The sequence below is a fragment of the Sander lucioperca genome, chromosome 21 (assembly GCF_008315115.2).
Source record: "Sander lucioperca isolate FBNREF2018 chromosome 21, SLUC_FBN_1.2, whole genome shotgun sequence".
NCBI classification, from domain to species: Eukaryota; Metazoa; Chordata; class Actinopteri; order Perciformes; family Percidae; genus Sander; species Sander lucioperca.
In genome coordinates this window covers 26,076,609-26,097,824 of record NC_050193.1, presented here as the reverse complement: position 1 = coordinate 26,097,824, position 21,216 = coordinate 26,076,609, and the positions used below count along the sequence as shown (strand labels likewise).

The following is a 21,216-nucleotide window of genomic DNA, read 5'->3' as shown; positions in this document are numbered from 1 at the left end:
ATATTATTCCACTCATTTATTTGGTTATCCTTCTGTTATCCCTTTTTTTCTTTGCTTTTTGCTGCTGCAACAATTTCATTTCCCCTCAAAGATTATTACAGTCTCATCTAAACAAATGCAGTTTCTCATATAGTGCATATTAAAGTTATATTTGAGCCTGTAAAATTTGCTTCTAGTCTGTGGTATCAAAACAGAAGATTAGAGGAACTAAATACGAGGAGGCTCGTATTGCTTTGGAAATGTGTGGGTGGAGGAGAAACTGGCTACTAATGCGTACTCGCAATAGATTTTTCTCAATGACAGGTGTATTTAAAATCTTCCTTGTCGTCCTTTCACCCTTCAATCTCGCTTTATGTAACCATCTTTCTCCTTCTATCCCTCCTGCAGGTGGGCGATGCCATGAGAAAGATGCAGGAGAGGAACAACATCGGCAAAGTGATCCTCAACACAGAGCCGATGCCCGAGGAGGAGAAGAAGGAGGAGCCCAAGAAGGAGGACAAGAAGAAGGATGACAAGAAGAAGGATGACAAGAAGAAGGACGATGGCAAGAAGGAGGAGAAGAAGGACGACAAGAAGAAAGAGGAGCCCAAGAAGGAGGAGGAGAAGAAGGAAGAGCCCAACAAGGAGGAGAAGTGAGAGGGAGGGACGGATAGTCAAGCAGAGCAGCAGAGAGTTTGTGTCCTGGGAGCGGGGGGGTGAAGAAGGAGATGGATGGGGTGGGAGGTGGGGTGGAGTGTAAGAAAGGATTGGAAGGAGTTAGAAGGGTAGATTACAAAATGATCACACCAGTGTCAGTCGTTCATCTCGTCCACCTCCCCTCCGCCTCACCCTCTCGACTCCACAGTGGCAGTGATTACTCAGGCCTGGCTCCACCCACCCCCTTCCCATCCTGTATTCTTGCATTTATCTCTAAAAAGAAGAAAAAAATGTCCAATCACTTGTAACACCTTGTAAGCACCGAAACCTATCTCTCTGCCTCACAAGATTGAGAAGGCAGCCGCAACACTCGAAAGATTTTTCCCATCTGGAATGACGAGAGACAAGAGCCGTGGAGGATTGTGGGTACGGTCCAGGCCTGGGGCAAATTACTGTTTCCTTGACAACCGTAATCCCTGCTCACACTCCGGCCCCACCCTCGACCCCCATGCCCCTCCACACCTCAACTCCCACTGTGCTAAATTGTTCTGCTCTGACTTCCACCTGCCACCTCCTCTTCCCCCCTCCCCCCCCCCCAAAGTCCCACACCAACACCACCACCGCCCCCAACCCATCCACGGGTCGGACCCACAGACAGGCACAAAGGCAGGCAGATAAACAGAGAACCGCACCCACCCACACGTTGCTCTTCTAGTATCCAACGCTTAGTTATGTCACTGAGGATGAGTCAGAGATGCCTGTGATTGGCTGATGCACCCCAGCTCCCCTGGAGATATTTGCATTGTGGTTTTGATCATGATGTTTGATTGTTCAGACAATGGTGTTAGTGCTAGAAGGCCTAACATTGGTTATCATATATATATGGCCTTATCTTCGATATTTCTTTTATCATTCTCCATGAGTGTAGAATGAGACCGCTCCATAATGCATGCGTTCCAATCCAATTTCAGTGAAGTTAATGTAGTGACTACAGTTTTGCACTTGCCTGAATATGAATTGTCCTCATAATGAGCCTTTCTGTGCAGTGTTGAATAGGGAGGCAGAACTCATTGCTCAGCTTCCTTCTCCTTAGTTACAGATTTTTCTAGCTGACCAACTGTTGGCAAGAAGTTTGCAGTGCCAATTAAGAGAGAATTTGTTTCTGTTTAAACAAGTCACAAATACACACACATACACACTCTGAATGTGATGAAAGAGGCACTGTCATGCTGAGACAGTGAAGCGTCTGAAATGAGCAAGTTAAGAAGGTGACTATCAGTCCTTTTTTCTTCAGGATCAGGCTTTCTTCCTCCCTGATCCTCCTCCAGGCATTCCATGGCATTCTGCTGCTTTCACAGCGGCCGCTCGCCTGTCGATCACCCTGACCTGTGGAGGGGAGAATTCAATTTAAGTTGGCGTCCATACTTCGCCCCCCCTGCTTGTCTCTACTCTACACTCTCTCTCCCTCCTCTTTCCATTTCCCTTTCTATGGTCGGCATAGCAACAGGCGTCAGGCTCGTCAGAGGAGGCACTGTGGTCTGTTTCTCTAACTCCCTCTCCCTGTGTCTCTCTTTTCTGCCTCCCTAACTCTATATTTGCCAACAGTCGGATTTCAGATATAAAGATGAAGAGGTGGAGCAGTTTTCTAGGTTGTTAGTATTGCACTCCCAACCAGTGAAATTTAAACCGAGTATTGACAATGTGTGCAATTAGCAGTGTGCTGGCAAAAACAGCGCACCGCTCCCCCTAATGGCCAGTATGAATTTTGTCTCACTGGTGAAATGTCATTGGAGTAAATCCTTAGCATTTTAGCATAAATCCCACTGGGTGGACTCTAAATCTTTCATGTAGGAGGACTTTGAAACTTTTATCTACCTGGCTGCCTGCCTGCCTGCCTACCTGTCTGTGAGCCCGGCCTCAGCGTTGAGACTCAGGTGGTGACTAGTGACTTTGTAAAAAAACACAAAACAAAATGTTTGGAGAAAAAAAAATGAAAAAAAGTTGTTGTGTTAGCATGAGTGGCCTCCCTCATGTGCTGTGTGTGGTGTGCCATTGTGTGTGAAGATGTGTGTGTCCCCTCAGGTCATTTGTCAGGTTTTAAAAGCACCCACCCTACCCATGCCACATTTCCCCCTCACACTACTCTGCTACAGTATTATGTAGCTACAACCCTCCCCTCTTACTCTATCTCTCCCTCCTGTCTGATAAGAGGCCTGTGTTATGAGGACAGTTGGTATTAGTATTTTTGCACTCTGCTCGCTGATCTTATTGCACTTACAGGCATGGCAGTCGCACTCTAGTCCCACGCAGGCTTTGATTCTGCTCCAGGTTTGCAGTCTGTTTCCCATCATCCACTCCCAGTGTATCTGCTGAAGCTCACTGAAAACACAGGTGGCACACACGCACGCACGCACGTACACACACACACACACACACACTCACTCACTCACTCACTCACTCACTCATGTAAAGGTCCCCTCATTTTCAGCTTGCCAGTCCCTGCCCGGGCCAACTTCTCCTGGGTGGCAGCTAAAATCAAAGCATTCATCCATCCTTGACTGTGTGAAGTAAAATGTGGAGCAGGGCGGAGTGAACTGGGCTGGAGTACGACCGCTACGCTGGTGTGGGGAGTGACTGTGTCCTGTCAGCCTCTGGTTAGTGTTCTGTTCTAATCTGCTGGGCTCCCTTTGTGAACCTGTGGACGGTGCTTCTGTTCCGAGTGCCATGTGAGAAACAAGCGCTTCAGTAAAAACAAAAAAAGAGGATGTTTTACTTAATGTTATTTTAATTTACCTTTATATTTCCGTTTGTTTGTCTGTTTTGTTATCCAAGGGTTTAAAGTTCAAAGTTCATACTCTTTTGTGGGGACCTGCCAACCTGCACTCCTTTTAAATGTGATGAAGTCTTTCTGTTGGTCCGAACCATGTGTGCCAAATTGTATGTATATTCTTCTGTCAATGCTTTGAATATTAACAGTGCATAAAATAATATGAAGACAATTCTGGTTTTGGATGCATTTCCATCAATCTTGAAGAATAGTGAAAATATAAGAGTTTTCATAGTGTGTCAGATTTGTATCCCAAAATGCTTATGGGTGCTGACAGAATTTTTGCTGCAGTTTACAAAAGGTTTAACACAATTTGTAGTTTTGGATTGGTTGCAGTCTTGCTCAAGTGTAGGCCTGCACTGTGCCTCTCTCCTTGCACACAGCTTACCTCAATCCAAGGCACCTCCCTCCGTATTCATACCCTTCTCACTGTGTTTTACCAGCTTTCACATCATGTCGACCACAACAGGTCGAAGTGTTTACAACCATACTATTAGTATCACAGTGAAAAGGGACTGGACATGGTGCATTTAAGGTTCAATACTCCACCAAAATACATAGATTCGCAGAAATCTGCAAATATCCTCCAAATCCATAGCTCCACCGTATTCCTCTCTATGGATTTCTATTTCTTTCAGTTTATTTCAAAATGGCTTGTATAGCAAGTGAGGGAGCAGATGTTTTCACACAGCTGTGCAGGGATGCCAATACTGTAACACAGCTGCACAAAAACCCAGCTTATTGGCTGATCATAGCTCAGCTCTGGCCTGCCCCAGACACAACATTTCCGCTTTACTGCTGATCTCAGTTCACTCAAGGATTATTAGAGACGTTCCTCTTTTCCCTGTGCTGCATCTGCAGAGCCTCTTGGCCGGTGCAACAGTGGCGGCCCAAAATTCTGCTCCATACCGCCCCCCTTCTCTCTCCATACACATTTATAGCAAATAAAACATTAGTTTGACATCTGGAATTTGAAGTTGCATGCAGTTATTGGCATGTGGAAAACCGATTAGAATCTCTTTCTTTCTTTCACATTTTCCCCTTGGTTCTTTTGAGCTAAGATGCCTTTGAGATGAACTCAATCAGTTGGGCGGTTGGCCTGCTGCCTGAGCACACTTCCACCATGGTGAAGCTGCAGTGTAATGTCATCTTGAAATGGTTTCCCAGTCATTCCAGACACGTATGCAAGAGTACTTAGCAACTCAGAGATGCACAGTGAGAAAAACAGTGTTTCAAAGTAAAAATAAACAAAGTGGTAATTTTCTCAGCAGTTTTAGATTTGATATTACTAATTAACACTCGTAGTTTTGGGTTTGAAAAATGCACTAAGACAATGAGTGTAGTATTTCCAATAGCTACTCTTCTGTCTGTCTTGGCTTGTATATCTGAAGTCTCTCACAGGCACCCACCGTTCAGCTTTGAGGTGAATTTCTTTGTTTTATATGGTTTCTCAGGTCATTCCAAACAGCCGTTTACTTCATGTAAGAAGCCAACCTAATTTTGCGTTTCCTAACACACACACACACAACATCAGTCTGTTTCACCAAGTTCACTGCACAAACCATCTGTCACACCATCCATGTTCGATGTAAGCTTTAGTATTCCGAGTCAAAAGGCGATTCTCTGTCAGTGGGTCATTTCCAAATTCAGAGCAACTGTGTTCACTCATCCACACTGAGAACCCAAACAACAACATCTGCCTGCAGCTATTGTTTCCTTAGCAGTCATTTTTACATCACAGCAACATTGCAGAGATGCTATGGAAGTACAACCTGGCTGGGTTTGTCATGTACAGTACTAGGATGCATGTTTATTCGAGAGAACTAGAAAATAAGGCATGTGTTTGTGTACAGCTCACCGTCTCTTTCCATGATAGTTTAGTCATTGTGTAGTGGCGTGGTGTGAAGGAGAATGCCCTTCCAGTTGTATCACATTGCCAACTAAAGCCAATCCACTGCTCCCTGACTCCCTGTCCTCACCCTCAGCATGGGCACTGTCATGGCCAGCTGGTTCATTCATGATACACCTTAACCTATCCCTGGGAATGTTTCAGAAACTCACTTCACATCCATCCCACTACACACCACCTGTTGGAATTCAGTCACCACTGGCCATTTTCTACAGGACATACCTAACAGGTTGATTTCTAAGCTAGTTCTCCTCTACTCTGTCCTTCCTTGTGTTGTTGTTTTTTTTTTTCCTGGTTGCAAACACTCTTCTCGGCTTTGTTTTTTAAACCCTTTGAATTGATGCTGCTTCTGTGCTTGACTCTGGGTTTACTGCGTGGTGCCATGTTGTCCACATGGCCTCTAGAGCTTGTAACGCTTCAGTGTGTAATGTTACCATATGCCTTACATGTTTTCCAGGACTAATAAAAAAAAAGCATAACAAAAAGTCAGGAGATGTGCTTTTTTATTTCTGTGCCCATTTTGAAAAAAAAAAACTGAAGAGAAGCAAACTGATTTAAAAAATATATAATTTTACTCCTCAATATTCTACAAATATCTTCCTGTTTTTAAACTAGACTAAACTATGATAAATGATCCTTAAAACTACACAGGACGATACAAAATGGATATCTATACAGTACCATGTACACTACAGAATAGTATGCATTTTATTTTACAAAATAAAGCTGAGACAGTAAGAACATGTTGGAATGCTATGTGAAATAACTAGGACAATAGTGGTTGGTAACATTTTTCATTTTCTCTTAGTTTGAAAAAGTCTAACTCGAATCACCTATCTTAAAGTAAGCAACAGTGAGGCAGGTTATAACATTTTAAAAATCTAAAATGGCTGCAATGAGAGCCATAATTATTATCTGAAAAATATTTCAATCTCTATATACATTATCAGACATCATGACCTTGAACTCATGAAATCCCCACACAAATACAGTGCAAATGACTCAAACCACTTTTTTTTTTTTAAACTACATAAGAACTTCTCCTCACATTGCTTTTAATCTTAAGACTTGACTGGTAGCTCCTCGATCCCCTTGGAGGTCAAGACCTCAGACAAGCGAGTCAAGTAAGTGGAATCTGGGTAACCGTTCCTGAGAGAGACAAAAAGAAGAGTGTTCAGCTCAGACACATGGACTAGTGTGGCCTTTAACTCTACGGCTCTGTTCCCACTGGCCTCACTCACCCTGATTTGCCTCCATGTAGGGTGGTCTTGTGTGGGATGCAGTCCCAGGTGACATTGGCCCCTGTGTTTTTGCCCATCACTGTGAAGGTGAGTCCCTGCTTGAATGCTTTTTCCAGTCTGGGCACCAGCTTCCTTGTCTTCTCGCAGTCTGGAAGAAAGGCTTCAAACACCCCTCCTTGGAATGGCTCGCCTGGAGAAGGGTGATCCTCCTGGTAAGCCAGAAAGCAAAGACCACTGTTGTAAACAAAGTCTTTATATATTAAAACATGTGAGCAAAAAGCATTATAAAAGCTCTATGTTATACCTTAGCACACACCATTCATAAGAAACTTGTACAGTACAGTAACTTTCTACGCACAATGTCACTATGTATTTTCCAGTACTCTATAAATCATAATAGTTCAGCTAAATGCTTGTTGAAATCATATTGGTGTCAACTACAACACGATAAAGTTTATCTGTGTATAGCTTCTCTGTAATAAAGGCCTTACAAAGGATAATAACATTTCCTGTAAAGTGACGTCAGGTAAAACATAAGAAAAGTATATTAAGGAAACTGGTGTACAATAAACAATACAATGTGTGAAATATATCAGATACAACAGTTATCAGTGAGAATATGTAAAAAATAATAATAATAAAAAGCTCACCCCTTGGATACCATCAGGAATGCAATAAGTGATCTTGATCGCTGAGTCTTTTTTGTGACCTGGTACGGTGATGTGTAGTTTAGAGTAGCTCATTTTGCCCTGGATGCCCCGTGCCGTCGGCTCTTTCTCATGACAAACTCTGCAGTGGACATGTACAGTGTCCAGGCACTTTGAGCACATGGTAGCCCCACACTTAGTTTTCATCAACATCTCACTCCCCCCACACACACAGATGCACCCAAGGCCTCCCAGACCTGATCTTGACTCCTCCGGTGGGTCCTGGATCTCCGTTTGTCTTTGCTGCATACTGCCCTTTTGGGTAGAATGTACAGTTCTCTCTTTCTTATGAAGGGCCATGTCTTTATCAGTAGGGGTTGTTGTTGTTGTTGTTGACCCGACATCATTCACAATTCTTGCACTCCTATCATTTCCTGCTTTAGAGTGGCTGACAAATGTCTCAGTCTTCTGTCCATCCATCTCCACTGTACCTCCGATTTTCACCTTCTCTTTAATGACAGAGTCTTTTCTCACTAACGGTTGGCTAACAGATCCATTCACAAGCTCTGTCTCACAAAAGTCACTTCTCTGGTTTGTTATCCTTTCCTGATAACTATCAATCCCATCAGCTTTGCTTGTTTGGCTCTCTAGCATCAACCTAGGATTACTGGAACAGTGCAGACTAGTACTCTGGTCCTCATTCATTTGTAAAAATGTGGATGGATTCCATTGTGAGATAGAAGGGCCAGAGAAGTCCTGTTGTTCAGGTATTTGGGCTGAATCTCCAGAAAATACTTCCCGCAGTGAAGCCTCTACCTGAGAACACAATTCCCTTGGACCGAGAAGATATAGGCTCTTCTTTAAAATTTGCATGGTAAGCTTCCTGAACCGGCTACGTACCTCAGCACAACAAGCCTGTAAAGTTTCATCTGCTGTGTCATTAATACCCAGCTCCGACAAGCGCAGTTCCTGCACAGAGAAGTCGACACTAACTGAATCAACCAGCTTCTGTAAACCTAGCCAACATGAATTCACTTTGGATGAGTTTGCCCCTCTGAAGGTGACAGTCACATCACCACTACCCTCTGAGCGTCTCTCTTTCATCTGGACATCAGAAGTCAGGTCGTCCACTCGGGTGCTGAAGGCTTCTTTTATGTGCTTCCACATCACAATGGAAACTGTAATCTCTGCATTATAGACGTCCCGCTTGTCCCTCCCTGTTTGGTTACTGAAGCTAGAGGACCTGGCCCTGGCTCCGACTGTGGACTTGACGGAGTCGTCTTGACTCTTCTGACTCATAACTTGGGCCTTCTGCAGAGGCGTTCCTGAGAAACTACTGGCTCGCTTCAAGGTGGATCCAGACCCAGCAGGTGGAAGTGGGCTACTTCCTGACAAATTGGACTGAGCTGTGCTAAGGGGGGATGTTAAACTCTTGGTTCGAGTATCAATTAAATGTGAGTTGGAGGAGGTTTTATTTTGCATAGAAGCAACTGAAGGCAAAGCATCTCCACTCTTAAACAATATGTCCCCTCCAGTGTTTTGGGATAATGCTCTGGAGACGCTTTCATCAGCAATCCCTGCTGTTTCTGACAATACATCACGCCCTAACATTGGCCCAAGGCGTGTTTGTCTACTGGGAGATGAGAGCCCTCGTAAGGTGAAGTCAGTTGGTCGACTGCCTAACGCAGCAAGCCCTAAATCCTTAAACCGAGCAGCTAGTTTATACTTTCTGGCTCCTTCAGCTCTCCTCTCATCTTCCTCTGACCTGCCCAGCAGCTGATCTATCCTGTCATCCAGAGAATCTACAGTGGAGGACATGGTGAGGGGGACACTCTCGCCATCAGCATGAGTTGATAAACCTGAATCATATGGAGGATATCTGGCTAGAAGACTGGCTACATCCTCTGTTTTACCCCTCACTTCGCTGGGGTCCAGGAGAAGAAACTGCTTGGCCTCAGACACGTCACTACTGCTCCCAATAATGTAAATATTTCGATCATCTTCATTCAGAAGAAGCTTAGGAAATCTGACACTTAAGTTCTCCATTGCCCTTTGCAGTCCGCCCCCGAGGGACAGGATACTCTTAGAGAGCTGGTCTCGACGGATCTTGGTCTCATTTTCTTGATAAAGCCTACTTATTGCCTTTCTTGCTAACTTCAGGCCCTCTTGATCTCGACCACCCTCCCCCATTCCTGTTGCAACCTGCAAAAACAGAGTCGTCAACCCCTGATTTGTCATATCCACCACATCAACACCATACTGACTAAGGATTTGCTGGTATTCCTTCCGGCAGTGTTTCTGCAGATACTGGAACATGTCTGCATCCACAATTAGTGTGAGGTCCTCCTCTGGCGTGGTAGAATGCCCAGGAAGCTGCAGAGCTGCACCGTCTGTCTGGCCAGTATCTTCCCAGCCATAACCATAATGTGCCAGGTCTCTATGTGAGCTGCAGTTGTTCTCATCAGAAGGTCTGCCAATGTGAACTTTCTCTCGTGGATTTCTTTGCTTATTAGGTTTCCTGCTCTGATCATCTGACTCCAGAGTACGAGGCTTCTGTGCTATCTGAACGGACCTGGAGTCACTGGTGGAAGGTTGACCTGATTCTTTGTTTTCTGCTGATTGTGGACCTCCAGGATGGCCAAATAATTGTGCCAAAGCCACCTGGACTTTGGAATAGGCCCCATGCAATGTGCACAATTCCTCAGCATCGTAGTTTATCTGGATATCAGGGTGGCTCTTATGGAGCCTCGTCAGTGCCATTATTCCCCCAGGAAGCTGGCTGTGGTCGACAGTTGCTGATAAACTTAAAATGACCTATGATGATATAAAAAGAAAGACAACAAACACTAATGGATCTTACTGTATTTCAGTATTTGTTGACATATTTCCGAATATTCTACATTAGTATACCTTGTCTGGGTCCAGGCTTTCACGGTGCTCAGTTACAATGACTTTATACCTTTTCTCATCCACTTGCAGAATGTGCTGGCTGTGTTGAATAACTCTCTGTGCCACTGTGTGAGAGGGGTCACCAGACGGAAATCAATCTCAGTCTGTGAAGCATCCTGACTAAGCGCTTTACCATTGGCTATTTCATTGACTTGCATGTCAACATTCCAGCTTAGTGTAAATCACTGATGACAGCCGACAGAGTGATATATGTTACTGATACTTTGCAAATTACTGCAGTTACATTTTTGGAGTCTTTAGAGTGAAAGTTAATGAAGCATTAACTGTTCTATTGTCAGACCTGAGTGGTAATGTAGATAATATAATATTGTTAATAGCATTTTCACACCAACATGATTCTGTAATGGAACCATTTAAGTATTCAGAAAAATCCCCCTCCATACACTTCATATGCACAGACATGCACACAACCTGACCCCACTGACCTCCACTGTCCTCGAAGGTGATGAGGGCAGAGACGGGCGTTGCCTTGACAATGGTGACGGAGTTTATTTCCCCTCCTCCATTCCTGGCTCTCAAGAAGTGGATAATTAGCTTGTCTTTCAGTCTGTCATCCTCAATGTCTGTGGGCAGACCACTTACCCTCACAGACCTGCCCGGCTCTGCCATCTGCTGGGAGAAACACAATCGCTGCTGTGTAGAAAACCTATTTTAAGAGTGATTGAAGAAAGCAGCGCAAAAAATGTCATAATTCTGCAAAAACAGTGAGCGTGAATATCAACAGGATGATAACAAAAAGTCAAAACACAACAGCTCTTCCTGAAGCTGTTCATGTAAAAATATCAGCCAAGCATTCACAGACCCCACCCTTGCAAATAGGATGGGAGACATATTTGATAACAGAACACCCTCTATTGGGGGTTACTAGGACACTACATCAACATTAACTCCAAAACGTCCATTTCATGTGCCATCATTAATAAGCCTTTTGTTGAAATTCTCAGCAAATAATAATTGTCAATCTTAAATCTTTTTAAGGTGTCTCGCTCTAATTCCTCTAAAGCTGGTTCTTTGAAACATTGACAGGCTAAGATAATAACAGGCTATGGCAACTGATATTTGAGTAGCCTATCTTAATGCCATATGAGATATTTGCTCCGTATTGTTAAAGAAAACGTGTTGCCATTTTAGTTCAAATCGTGCAATATGAAATGTAGAAATAGTAAATAATATGTGCAGATTGTCACAGATGATGATCGGAACGCCCCTTCTTCTTCATTTCTACCAACAGTTGGCTGCTGTCGTGTTGGAAACTGATTGACAAAGAATGAACTGCTCCAAAACAGCATTTCTTTATGAACTAGGCTAGATGTTGCTTTTGACACACACACAAACAAGAGATATCTGGTAAAATAACTATCATATTATGATAGACTATGTTGGTCTAATTTGCAGCCACCCTTCAACATGTGCGCAAAATGTTGAGTAGAATATGTAGAAGCGAGTAGAATATGTAGAAGCGAGCAGGAAAGCCACATTGCAGAGCGGGGTGTCAAGGAAGTGGAAAAAAATCAGACAAATCCGTCTATCGCACTATCGACGGATCTTCACTTTGCATACACCGCTGTTACTATGTCACACAATATCTTGGATATCTTTAAGATTTGTAACGATTACTGACCTTACAACTGTTTCACGGTGGTTCTCGCTATCTTTCAAAGATCGTCACACTTTAGACTACAAGCCATGGAGGAAAAGTGAAACTACAAACTAATGTGTGATTTGTCATGTCCGCGCGAGGGGGCGACCAAGTGCCGTCTCATTACGTAGGCTATAACAATATTTAACAGTAGGTTAAGCTACAGTGTGTGTGTGTGTGTGTGTGTGTGTGTGTGTGTGTGTGTGTGTGTGTGTGTGTGTGTGTGTGTGTGTGTGTGTGTGTGTTTAGGTGGCCTGGCTGAACCATAGACAGTGAAAGCAAGTCAAGTCAAGTAGGTTAAAAAAAACACATTATATACAAACGACATTCAAGACAGGCTACATTTAGTGCACACACATTATAGACTATACATAAAGTGCAATTACTACTTAAAGTAGAGCATTTAAAACAGACAGTTTTCCTTAAACCTGTCCTTAAGGGACAGGACAGACAACAAACAACAAAAGACAGGGCATAAATAGACTTGTAACAGAGCACTGATTGTTATAAATGAGGTGAAGGTTGTTGAATAGCCTATATAGAATTCAGCAGCAGAAAAAAAAAGTGCAGGAGTGCATTTCAGTTCAGTGTGAAAAATTTGCATCATGTCATGCTTGAGGGAAGAACATAGACAGAATGGGGAAGAAGCTCTTCCCCATTCTGTCTATTCTGGAGGTGCGGGCAGTTATACTGCGGTACCATCTACCTGATGGCATGGCAGTAAGGACAAGAGTGCATGGGACAGGTGTTGTGTCCTTAACAATGCTTATGGCTTTGCACAGACAGTGGGTGTTGTAGATGTTAGAGAGGGAGGGAAGAGAGGCCCCAGTGATAACTGAACTGATCAGTTTACAAGTCACCAAGCTGGTTCGCACACCTGGGGGTGATGGCAGTGTACATTTATTCAAGTACTAAGTAGCCTACAATTTGGAGGCATATTTTAGGCTAGGTCTACTCTGCCCTGCAAAGGCAAAAGACCTTAACTCGCTAGAGTGTGAAACTGAGAAAAATTACTTTAAAGTTTCTGTTTTGTCCAGACAAAAGTATTATAGGTAGGACTCCCAAAATTTGACAACTAGTTGCTATAATGAAGAAATGTTTGTATGCAAAAAATCTTGAGCTCAAAATTGACCTTTGACCCTTGTTTGGCAGTTACTGTACTCTGCCTTTGTATCATGTGCCAAAAACAAGGAGTCGTGCAAAGGCAAAAGGCAGTAACATAACATAACATAACATAGCTTTATTTGTATAGCGCCTTTCATACACAGAGTGCAGCTCAAAGCGCTTTACATCCAAAACATTCAACACAACTCTCGCAGGAGCACATTTAAAGCACGCAAACAGTATATTTGCACTGTTGCACTGGTATTTTGCTTATTAGTTGACCTGAATAATAATAATAATCACATACATAACATAACATAGCAGGGACAGATACAGCATGACATGAAGGAGAGGAGAGGGGAAAAAAAGCAACTCTCAGACTATCCTCATAAAGATAAGAACAGTGTGGGAACAGGAAAAAACACCTCAGCACATAGCACACAAGCAGTACATTTGCACTGCTGAACATATTATATTATAGATTATATGTAACTGACATATAGATTATATGTAACTGACATATAATCAATATTTGCTTGCTGTTCACCATACTTACATCCATTATAAGAACACCTAACCAAGGTCTAGTCATCATGGTATTAGTTTTAAATGATATAGAAGACCTTTGGTTGTTCCTATTTAGTGCTATAATGATCAGGATAGTGCGGCAACACTAACAGTTAAACAGTATGACAGATAAGTTACTTTGCAGTACAGTATACAATATGAATAAATACAATAAATATTTTCTCAATAAAGATAATTTAATTATAATTGAATACAAAGGTATATTTATTGTTTAACGATAAATATATTATGTTTAACACTTTTGCAAGGCACTGTATCCGTGTCATATTCTCATTAGGGGCTGAGCCCCCCTAAAGGTCTGATCCTAGAACCGCCCCTGGTTAAGGGCCACCAAACTGCTCACGATGCACAGTCAACAAACTCGACTTGGATTACTACTTTTTAATTCTGAGATAACATTGACAGAGTTGACCGACCATTTAGGTTAGCCTACTTTGTACGGACGTTAGTGATAACTAGCTGCTATTATGGATTTGTGTACGATCTGACATGAACACCTGCAAGAAGGAAATATGGTTCAAACACGTATGGATTGTTGTGGATACAGCAGATGACGTGCATTGCTATGGATTATATCTTCCATGGATTATATCGGATTGTATGAAAAGGTAGGATGCCTGTGTATTTAATAATTGTTTTTTTGCGGCGTCTGATGTGAGGCTCCTCCAAGTGAGGAGGTGTGTCAGCATCACCGTTAGTGCTACGTGACACAGATTAAATTTAGCTAGCTCCGGGCTGTCACTGACGTTGACAGATCTCAACCATCGCCACTTTATTTCAAAGATGTGTCGTTTGTATGTTACGTGGTTTGGTGACAATTAAAAGCGGCAAACTTTGACAGTATGACAAAGCCAGAGTACAGTAACATCACGGCGGCACAGTAACATCTCTCTTGATGCCTGGCTAAACAAAGTCAGAACACCGTAACTCAACTTCAGCGAGCCGGAACAAAGGCAAAGACCCGTAACGGCTGTTACGGCGTTCTGCTGTGGTTTCTCGTATCGTTTTGGATGTTACGGTTGTCATAGACCTTTATTTTCTCGTTAAAACAATCAAATTGACTCACGATATTTATTCACATGATAAAGGAGGTCTCAAATAACCCAAAAATGACATTAACTCATTTTTGACCAAACATGATGTTACGGCGTTTTGCCTTTGTAGGGCAGTAACTATATAGGCTACTTCTACTCCACTACACGTCAGAAGGAAATATTGTAACCTACTTTTTACCCTACTACGGTATACTTATCTGACTTATCTACTCTTTTTTTTTTTTTAAAAAACAGATGATAAATATAAAACACAGTGCCTTGTTAAAGATTAAACCATGGTTTCTAAACTTGTTTGGCTATAGCGACTCCTTAAAAAGCAGTGTGGGGCTCCTTGTCATGTATTTTATAATAGCATTTCCTCGAAAGAAACATTTTCCTTCTAAACGTCTCAGATGCTCTCATACCTGTTCAGGCCCAAAGTGGTAGAAGTATACAATATTTCACAACAACAAAAAAGTCAAAATATGAATACAAAATTGTATAGCTTTGCTTTTTCATCTTTTCTACCCCATTAATCATGACCCTTCCGATTTTTACCTGACCCCTAAATTGGGAATCACTGAATTAAATTACCTAACTATAGCCTAAAAGTAGCTAGGTCTATCTCCACCTCAACTAGCTACAAACAAAATTCTATACTTACATTACATTGCTGCATCAGTATTAACAGTCTAATAATGGAATGCAACAGCCTAATCTATCAGGCTACTTTTACTTTTGACACTTTAAGTAGGCTACTTTTGTACTTTTACTCAATACAGAATCCAGGACTTTAACTTGTAATGGAGTATTTTTAACTTCTTGTAATGGTATTTTACTTTAGTTAAGATCTACTGATCACATGCAGCCATAACAATAGCTAAAGGAATGCAGTGATTTGAGCAATCTTGACCTTATAAACACAGAATGTGTGTAATAGCCTATGGTTGAGATCAGTCTGACAGACACACAAGATTAAACAATTCTTTAATTTGGATCCTCTTTTTGAGATTAAAACGTTTAACTGAATGTCACACTGTACAATAAGGTTATTCTTTCAATACCTGAAGAACTGACGAATGAATAAATGACTCATCTGAGGTCCACCAAAACTCTAAAAACAGTAGGTGACAGTAATGCCATATTAGGTTGAATACCACTCGCTTAACAAGCCGTAGAAGAAGAGGTCTGTCTTTTGTCCAATCAGAGGCTGCGTTGCTATATGCAATGCGCAGGCGCTGTGGAGCAGATATTTCATGTGTTGTACGCACGTCGTGTCCGGTGGAGGTCATAGACATCTGAGCAAAGCTGAGGTGAGTTATGATATGCAAGTGTGTGCGTGACTTAATTGTATAGCTACATGTGTGAATAGCAGTAATTATGAAGCGTATTGTAGACTGTTTTTTTAGCTCTATAAAATACGTTATATCATAGCTAGCTAAGTGTTGAGGTGAACACGAGCAACCCTTTTGCATCAGCGATAGATAACATGCGTAACGTAAGTCACCCGGGTTTACTTTGTGGACCAAAGCATTTTTGTAATTTTAATGTATCTCAAATGATGAAAAAGTAGTAGTATTTTATATCGTAAACGCTAAGATACAGTTCTCGATTTACTCGGCTTAGCTTGCCAGCTGTCTTAATATACCGCTAGCTGTCAAGCTAATGCTAGCTAGTGAGCTAAATTAGCTAACACCCACAGCCTTGGCATCTCTCAAGGCCAACTAGTACTGGATGGAAGGGGTTTATACCGGCTTTTTAAACACCGTCATAAACACGTAAATGGTTTACACCGCGCAGGAGTAATGTTGGTGATGTGTACTAATTGTATCAACCTCTTGTCTTATTTTCACTGTTAGTGAGATTGCTGTCATGGCAAAGCTGTTCGAGTCTATTGGGAAGTTGGGGCTGGCCCTCGCCATTGGTGGAGGTGTTGTGAACTCTGCCCTTTTCAATGGTGAGTGCTGTCAATAGGACACCTAATAACCCATAACTTGCCAAATTACTCTTTTTGACCTTACATGTGATTCATATGTCCTTGATGTGAACACTGCAGCACACAGTCACAAATTCTAATCAATCAACTGAGCAACTGAGCAATCAAACTGAGTAATTCTTTTTTTTTACAGCTGTTCACATTGAATCATACACAGTACAACATGTAGTAAAAAACTCCTGCAAATTAACAAAGCACAAGAAACAGAAGAAAACATTTTCTGCTGCAAAAAAACCCACAAATTAGTAATTTGACAGTAAGTAGAATACAGAAATGCATTGCACATGTTGAAATATCCTAAGTCTAATAAAACGCAGCCGAAGAAATACTTTTACCTCTCGCCAGTGATGTTTGCAATTGAGGCAACTTTTTGTTTTTTAAAGTCAGATTGCGTGATTCTGATATTATTTCAATATTCATCTAGCGTGTTTTTTCCTGGAAACTTCTATTGTGTTGTAACCATAGACTAACACGACCAGCATTTCTCTAAAGCTTGTGTCTTTTGTATTTGCAGTTAGTTTCTTACTGCTGAATGTGTGTTGTCAAATGCATGATGAATGTATTTCCTAAAATATGTCTAATAAACCCGATAACAGTCATGTAGTAATGTGTAGCTCTTCAGCAATATCATTTGTATGATTTAAACAAATGGTTTGATGTCAAAGGTTAGGAAAACACTGCCCTGGTTAAAGAAAAAAATCAACAAAACATTTGACAGTTGTAGAGCTATAAACTATACTGCTATAAAAACCAGTATGCTGTACACAAACCCCTTGGCAGAGAGACTCACTATACTCCTTTCTACAGTTGATGCAGGGCACCGGGCTGTGATATTTGACCGGTTCAGAGGTGTGCAAGATGATGTTGTTGGTGAAGGGACCCACTTTCTCATTCCCTGGGTTCAGAAACCTATAATCTTTGATTGTCGCTCCCGTCCACGCAACGTGCCAGTCATCACAGGCAGCAAAGGTACATCAATTAGCTACTAAACCGCTGTAATGTTGTCCTCACTTTTGTAGTCACAGTAGTCTGAATGGGTTCACTGATACAACTAGCCTATTGGAAATGCTATTAAGGACAAAAATAAGCTGGCAAGGCTTACATCTAATGTTGCCTAATGTGTTAACATTAGGTCTACAAGCTGTGCAAAAATTACCTAAGAATGTAACTTATACTGCACACAAAATTCACTTGTCACTTTCACTTGTAGGCCAGTATGTGCAGTAAGAGTTACACTTTAATCATTACCCCCACAGATCTGCAGAATGTAAACATCACATTGCGTATCCTCTTCCGGCCGGTAACCACCCAGCTGCCACGCATCTTCACCAGTATTGGTGAGGACTATGATGAGAGGGTGCTGCCATCCATCACCACAGAGGTCTTGAAGTCTGTAGTGGTGAGTATTAGGGCTGCAACTAACGATGATTTTAATAATCGATTAATCTGTCGATTATTTTTTCGATGAATCGGATAAAAAAACAAAAAAGCATTAATTTACTAACTCAACTCAATACATACTTGCATACATACTTGTTGTTTTAGTTAATAGTTGTGTAAAGGTAAGTAACCCAAAGAGCAGGCAGATACAGACCACACACACACACACACACACACACACATACACACGTTCACTTGAAGCTTATTCATTAAATTATTACCATCATTGTGGTAAGTGCAAGTTAAGTTAATTTGTACACCACATTTAAACACAGCTTAAGATGCCAAAGTGCTATAAAAGAACTTTAAAATGAAATTAAAAAGTACAACACACACAAATATATTTGTCAACAATAACTGATATGGGACAAAGCAAAGAATATATACATGACAATAGATTGAAAAATGAATGGGCCAAAAAAGGCGAGTGAATAAAAACGTGTCTTTAGTCTTGCAAATCATACCACCCCTGCTTTACTACTGTTATTAACGAGCTAACGCTAGCTTGTCAAGCTGGATAACGAGTAAACACCACACCAGCACCAGAAGAGGGACGTTACGTTCCTCACTTCAAAACGGAACAAAAGTAGGATTCTGTAGTGACTTTACGCTGCTGTTGAACTCCCTTCCTCCTCATCAAGGACTCCAACATGTTTACGTTTTAGGTGCTGAATCATCACCGTGGTGCGCCCGTGCCATGCCGTATCGCTTTTGCTTATCTTGCAATTAACACGTTTTCGATTTATTTAGTGTGAAATGCTCCCACACCTTGGATGACTTAGGTCGTACTGATTTCTCTGCCTCCGCCATGTGTTTCAGAACAACGTTACGGGTCTCTCCGGTCTCTCTCTGTATTTCCTCTACCCCCGCTCTGCTCTTTTTTTTTTTTTTTTTTTTTTCCTCTTTCACTCCGCACGGCACTCAACTCAATTGCTTTTATCTCCGCAACTGAGTGGCATGTCGCGCGACACAACGAATTGATAATGAAATTCGTTGCTAACTTTTTTTAATCAAATTTTATCGATTCGTTGTTGCAGCCCTAGTGAGTATGAGTGAAGAATAATTACACATAAACAGATGACAGTTCTTGTTATAAGTGAGCTAAAAAACTGACACTTCCACTGTCTTTTTTTTCAACAGGCTCGGTTTGATGCTGGTGAGCTCATCACCCAGAGAGAGCTTGTGTCTCGGCAGGTCAGTGAGGACCTCACAGAGAGAGCCAACACCTTTGGTCTCATCTTGGATGATGTTTCACTGGTATGAAGCTGCTGGCAAATTTTGCAACATTGTCCATGTTATCTTTTTAGTTGGATATTAAGTTGGAGAAATAATTGTATCGTGTTCCTTCAGACACACTTGACCTTTGGCAAGGAATTCACAGAGGCTGTTGAGATGAAGCAGGTGGCCCAGCAGGAGGCTGAGAGGGCCCGTTTCATTGTCGAAAAGGTATTTGTTTTATTTTATAACACACAGGTCATCCCTATACTACTTGTGCATTCAGAAATGCGTGACAAAGTCTCCATGGGGGAAAGGGTGGATGGTTTATTACAGTTAATGTGAATTAAGGCAGCTCACAAAATCTTTTTATCCTTTTAAGGCAGAGCAACAGAAGCAGGCGACCATCATCTCAGCAGAAGGAGATTCCCAGGCTGCCTTGCTCATCGCCAACTCCCTGATGGAGGCTGGTGATGGTCTGGTAGAGCTACGTAAGCTGGAGGCAGCTGAGGACATCGCTTTCCAGCTCTCCCGCTCCCGCAATGTCACTTACCTGCCATCAGGACAGCGCACATTGATCCAGTTGCCCCAGTGATAACCTCTCATGTGTAGCCTACTCTCGCTGTCACCAGCTGTTATAAGGGCCATGGAAGGGGTGGTTGGAGGATTTAATAAAGGACATTCAACTTCACACCCATTTCTCCCACTCCTTCTCTAACCAACTCTGGACTGGGCTCTGCTAACAGCAGGATGTTGGGAGACAGAGTGAGATATCTGTGATGGATGCATTTATGAAGTCCAACCATGTGTAAAGAAGTGGAGGGTAACCTATATATATAAAAATTGACAATGCAGTAAATTCTCAAAAGATTAGTCTTTGCTACATTGTTTCAGAGCACTGCATGTGCGGAAAGCACACAATTCCTTTAAAAGATGAGATGATGAAAGTAAATGATAAATGCCATTACTCTGTTTTATCTTCCGGAACGTTTCCTCAAATTGTGTAACTACATATATTCAGATCTGTAACGAAAGGCTCTCCTTTTGATTCACTGACATAACTGACTAGAGATGGTGTATTCATTTAACTTTAATTCTTTGTGTTTTGATTTGCCAGAAGGATTAAATCTGTGGAATATATCTGCTTTCTAGCAAATTATTTCTTCATGAATAATATTGGCCCTCCCAATCAATTGGCATGTGCCAGTCAAATAGTAGGGGATGATCCTTCATTCTTTACAGTCGTCGCGGTGTCTTTAGTTTGTGTGGAGAAAGTGTACGCCCCATGTTCCAGAAATGGCTCAAGGCAACAATAAAATTGTCTTTCTACCTCCCAGTGGTCATGCTTGTTGTTAAAGCCCTCAGAGGTGAATAGTATTTTGTATTGAGTGTAATTATAATCGTCGCCACAGGAGGGTGTGTCATAATTGCATTCCCTTTTTTTTATTTATAAATATTGTAGACGATAAGCAGTCAGTTGTACTGTTCATTGTTGCCTTAATTCCTCCATAATGTTTCAAAATGGATACAATTGTTCCAATATGTCATTGGTAGCTTTAATGCAACTATTGGGGCTCTTTGTGTCCTGGTATATAGATGAAATCATAGTTTAACTTAAATACAATTAATTTTAGAAGAAGTAATGGCTGAAATTAAGGATACTGCATTTTAGATATCTAAACTATGTTTTATATCGATGATCCATTTTGAAACCCTGATGCTATGCATTGTCGCGAATGTTATTTATCTTTTAGCATAATATATTCCATAAAATATTGAATTTGGTCACTTTCCTGGGAGACAAATGGGAACGCCTGTGTGTCCAGACAACAAAAACTTAGTTCAAAATCCAACATCAAACTCATCAAATTGAAGAGGTATATTAATTAAAGATTAAGAGTCGATGGTAAAAATAGAATAAAATCATTACACTTTTAGGATTTCTCCTTTGAGAGGATAAAAGGGTCCTC

At 41.6% G+C, this 21,216-nt stretch overlaps 3 protein-coding genes across 5 annotated transcripts in view; 2 read left to right on the top strand and 1 right to left on the bottom strand.

The window, feature by feature from the left end:
- vat1 (vesicle amine transport 1) overlaps nt 1–4,707 on the top strand; it is a 31,180-nt gene extending 26,473 nt beyond the window's left edge. The window contains exon 6 of the mRNA XM_031318619.2: nt 388–4,707. Within this exon, the coding sequence (XP_031174479.1) occupies nt 388–636 (249 nt within the window). The 3' untranslated portion in view covers nt 637–4,707. The remainder of the gene's footprint in view (nt 1–387) is intronic.
- A 924-nt stretch (nt 4,708–5,631) lies between these two features.
- Nucleotides 5,632–11,988, bottom strand: si:busm1-163l24.3. 3 transcript variants are annotated; one of them, XM_031318618.2, is made up of 6 exons: nt 11,852–11,988; nt 10,656–10,876; nt 10,171–10,274; nt 7,264–10,074; nt 6,614–6,822; nt 5,632–6,521 (listed from the first exon to the last, which is right to left on the bottom strand). In XM_031318618.2, exons 2-6 carry the CDS (start codon nt 10,837–10,839, stop codon nt 6,434–6,436), a joined length of 3,396 nt encoding a protein of 1,131 aa, XP_031174478.1. In that variant the 5' UTR covers nt 10,840–10,876; nt 11,852–11,988; the 3' UTR covers nt 5,632–6,433. The 3 variants fall into 3 exon arrangements, with proteins under 3 accessions (XP_031174478.1, XP_031174477.1, XP_035852302.1); XM_031318617.2 differs by having other exon boundaries at nt 10,656–10,839; XM_035996409.1 differs by having other exon boundaries at nt 10,656–10,841; nt 11,863–11,986.
- A 3,796-nt stretch (nt 11,989–15,784) lies between these two features.
- Nucleotides 15,785–20,582, top strand: phb (prohibitin). Its single transcript, XM_031319026.2, has 7 exons — nt 15,785–15,908; nt 16,455–16,552; nt 17,399–17,560; nt 17,848–17,990; nt 19,172–19,288; nt 19,382–19,477; nt 19,629–20,582. Exons 2-7 carry the CDS (start codon nt 16,468–16,470, stop codon nt 19,839–19,841), a joined length of 816 nt encoding a protein of 271 aa, XP_031174886.1. The 5' UTR covers nt 15,785–15,908; nt 16,455–16,467; the 3' UTR covers nt 19,842–20,582.
- Nucleotides 20,583–21,216: the final 634 nt, after the last annotated feature.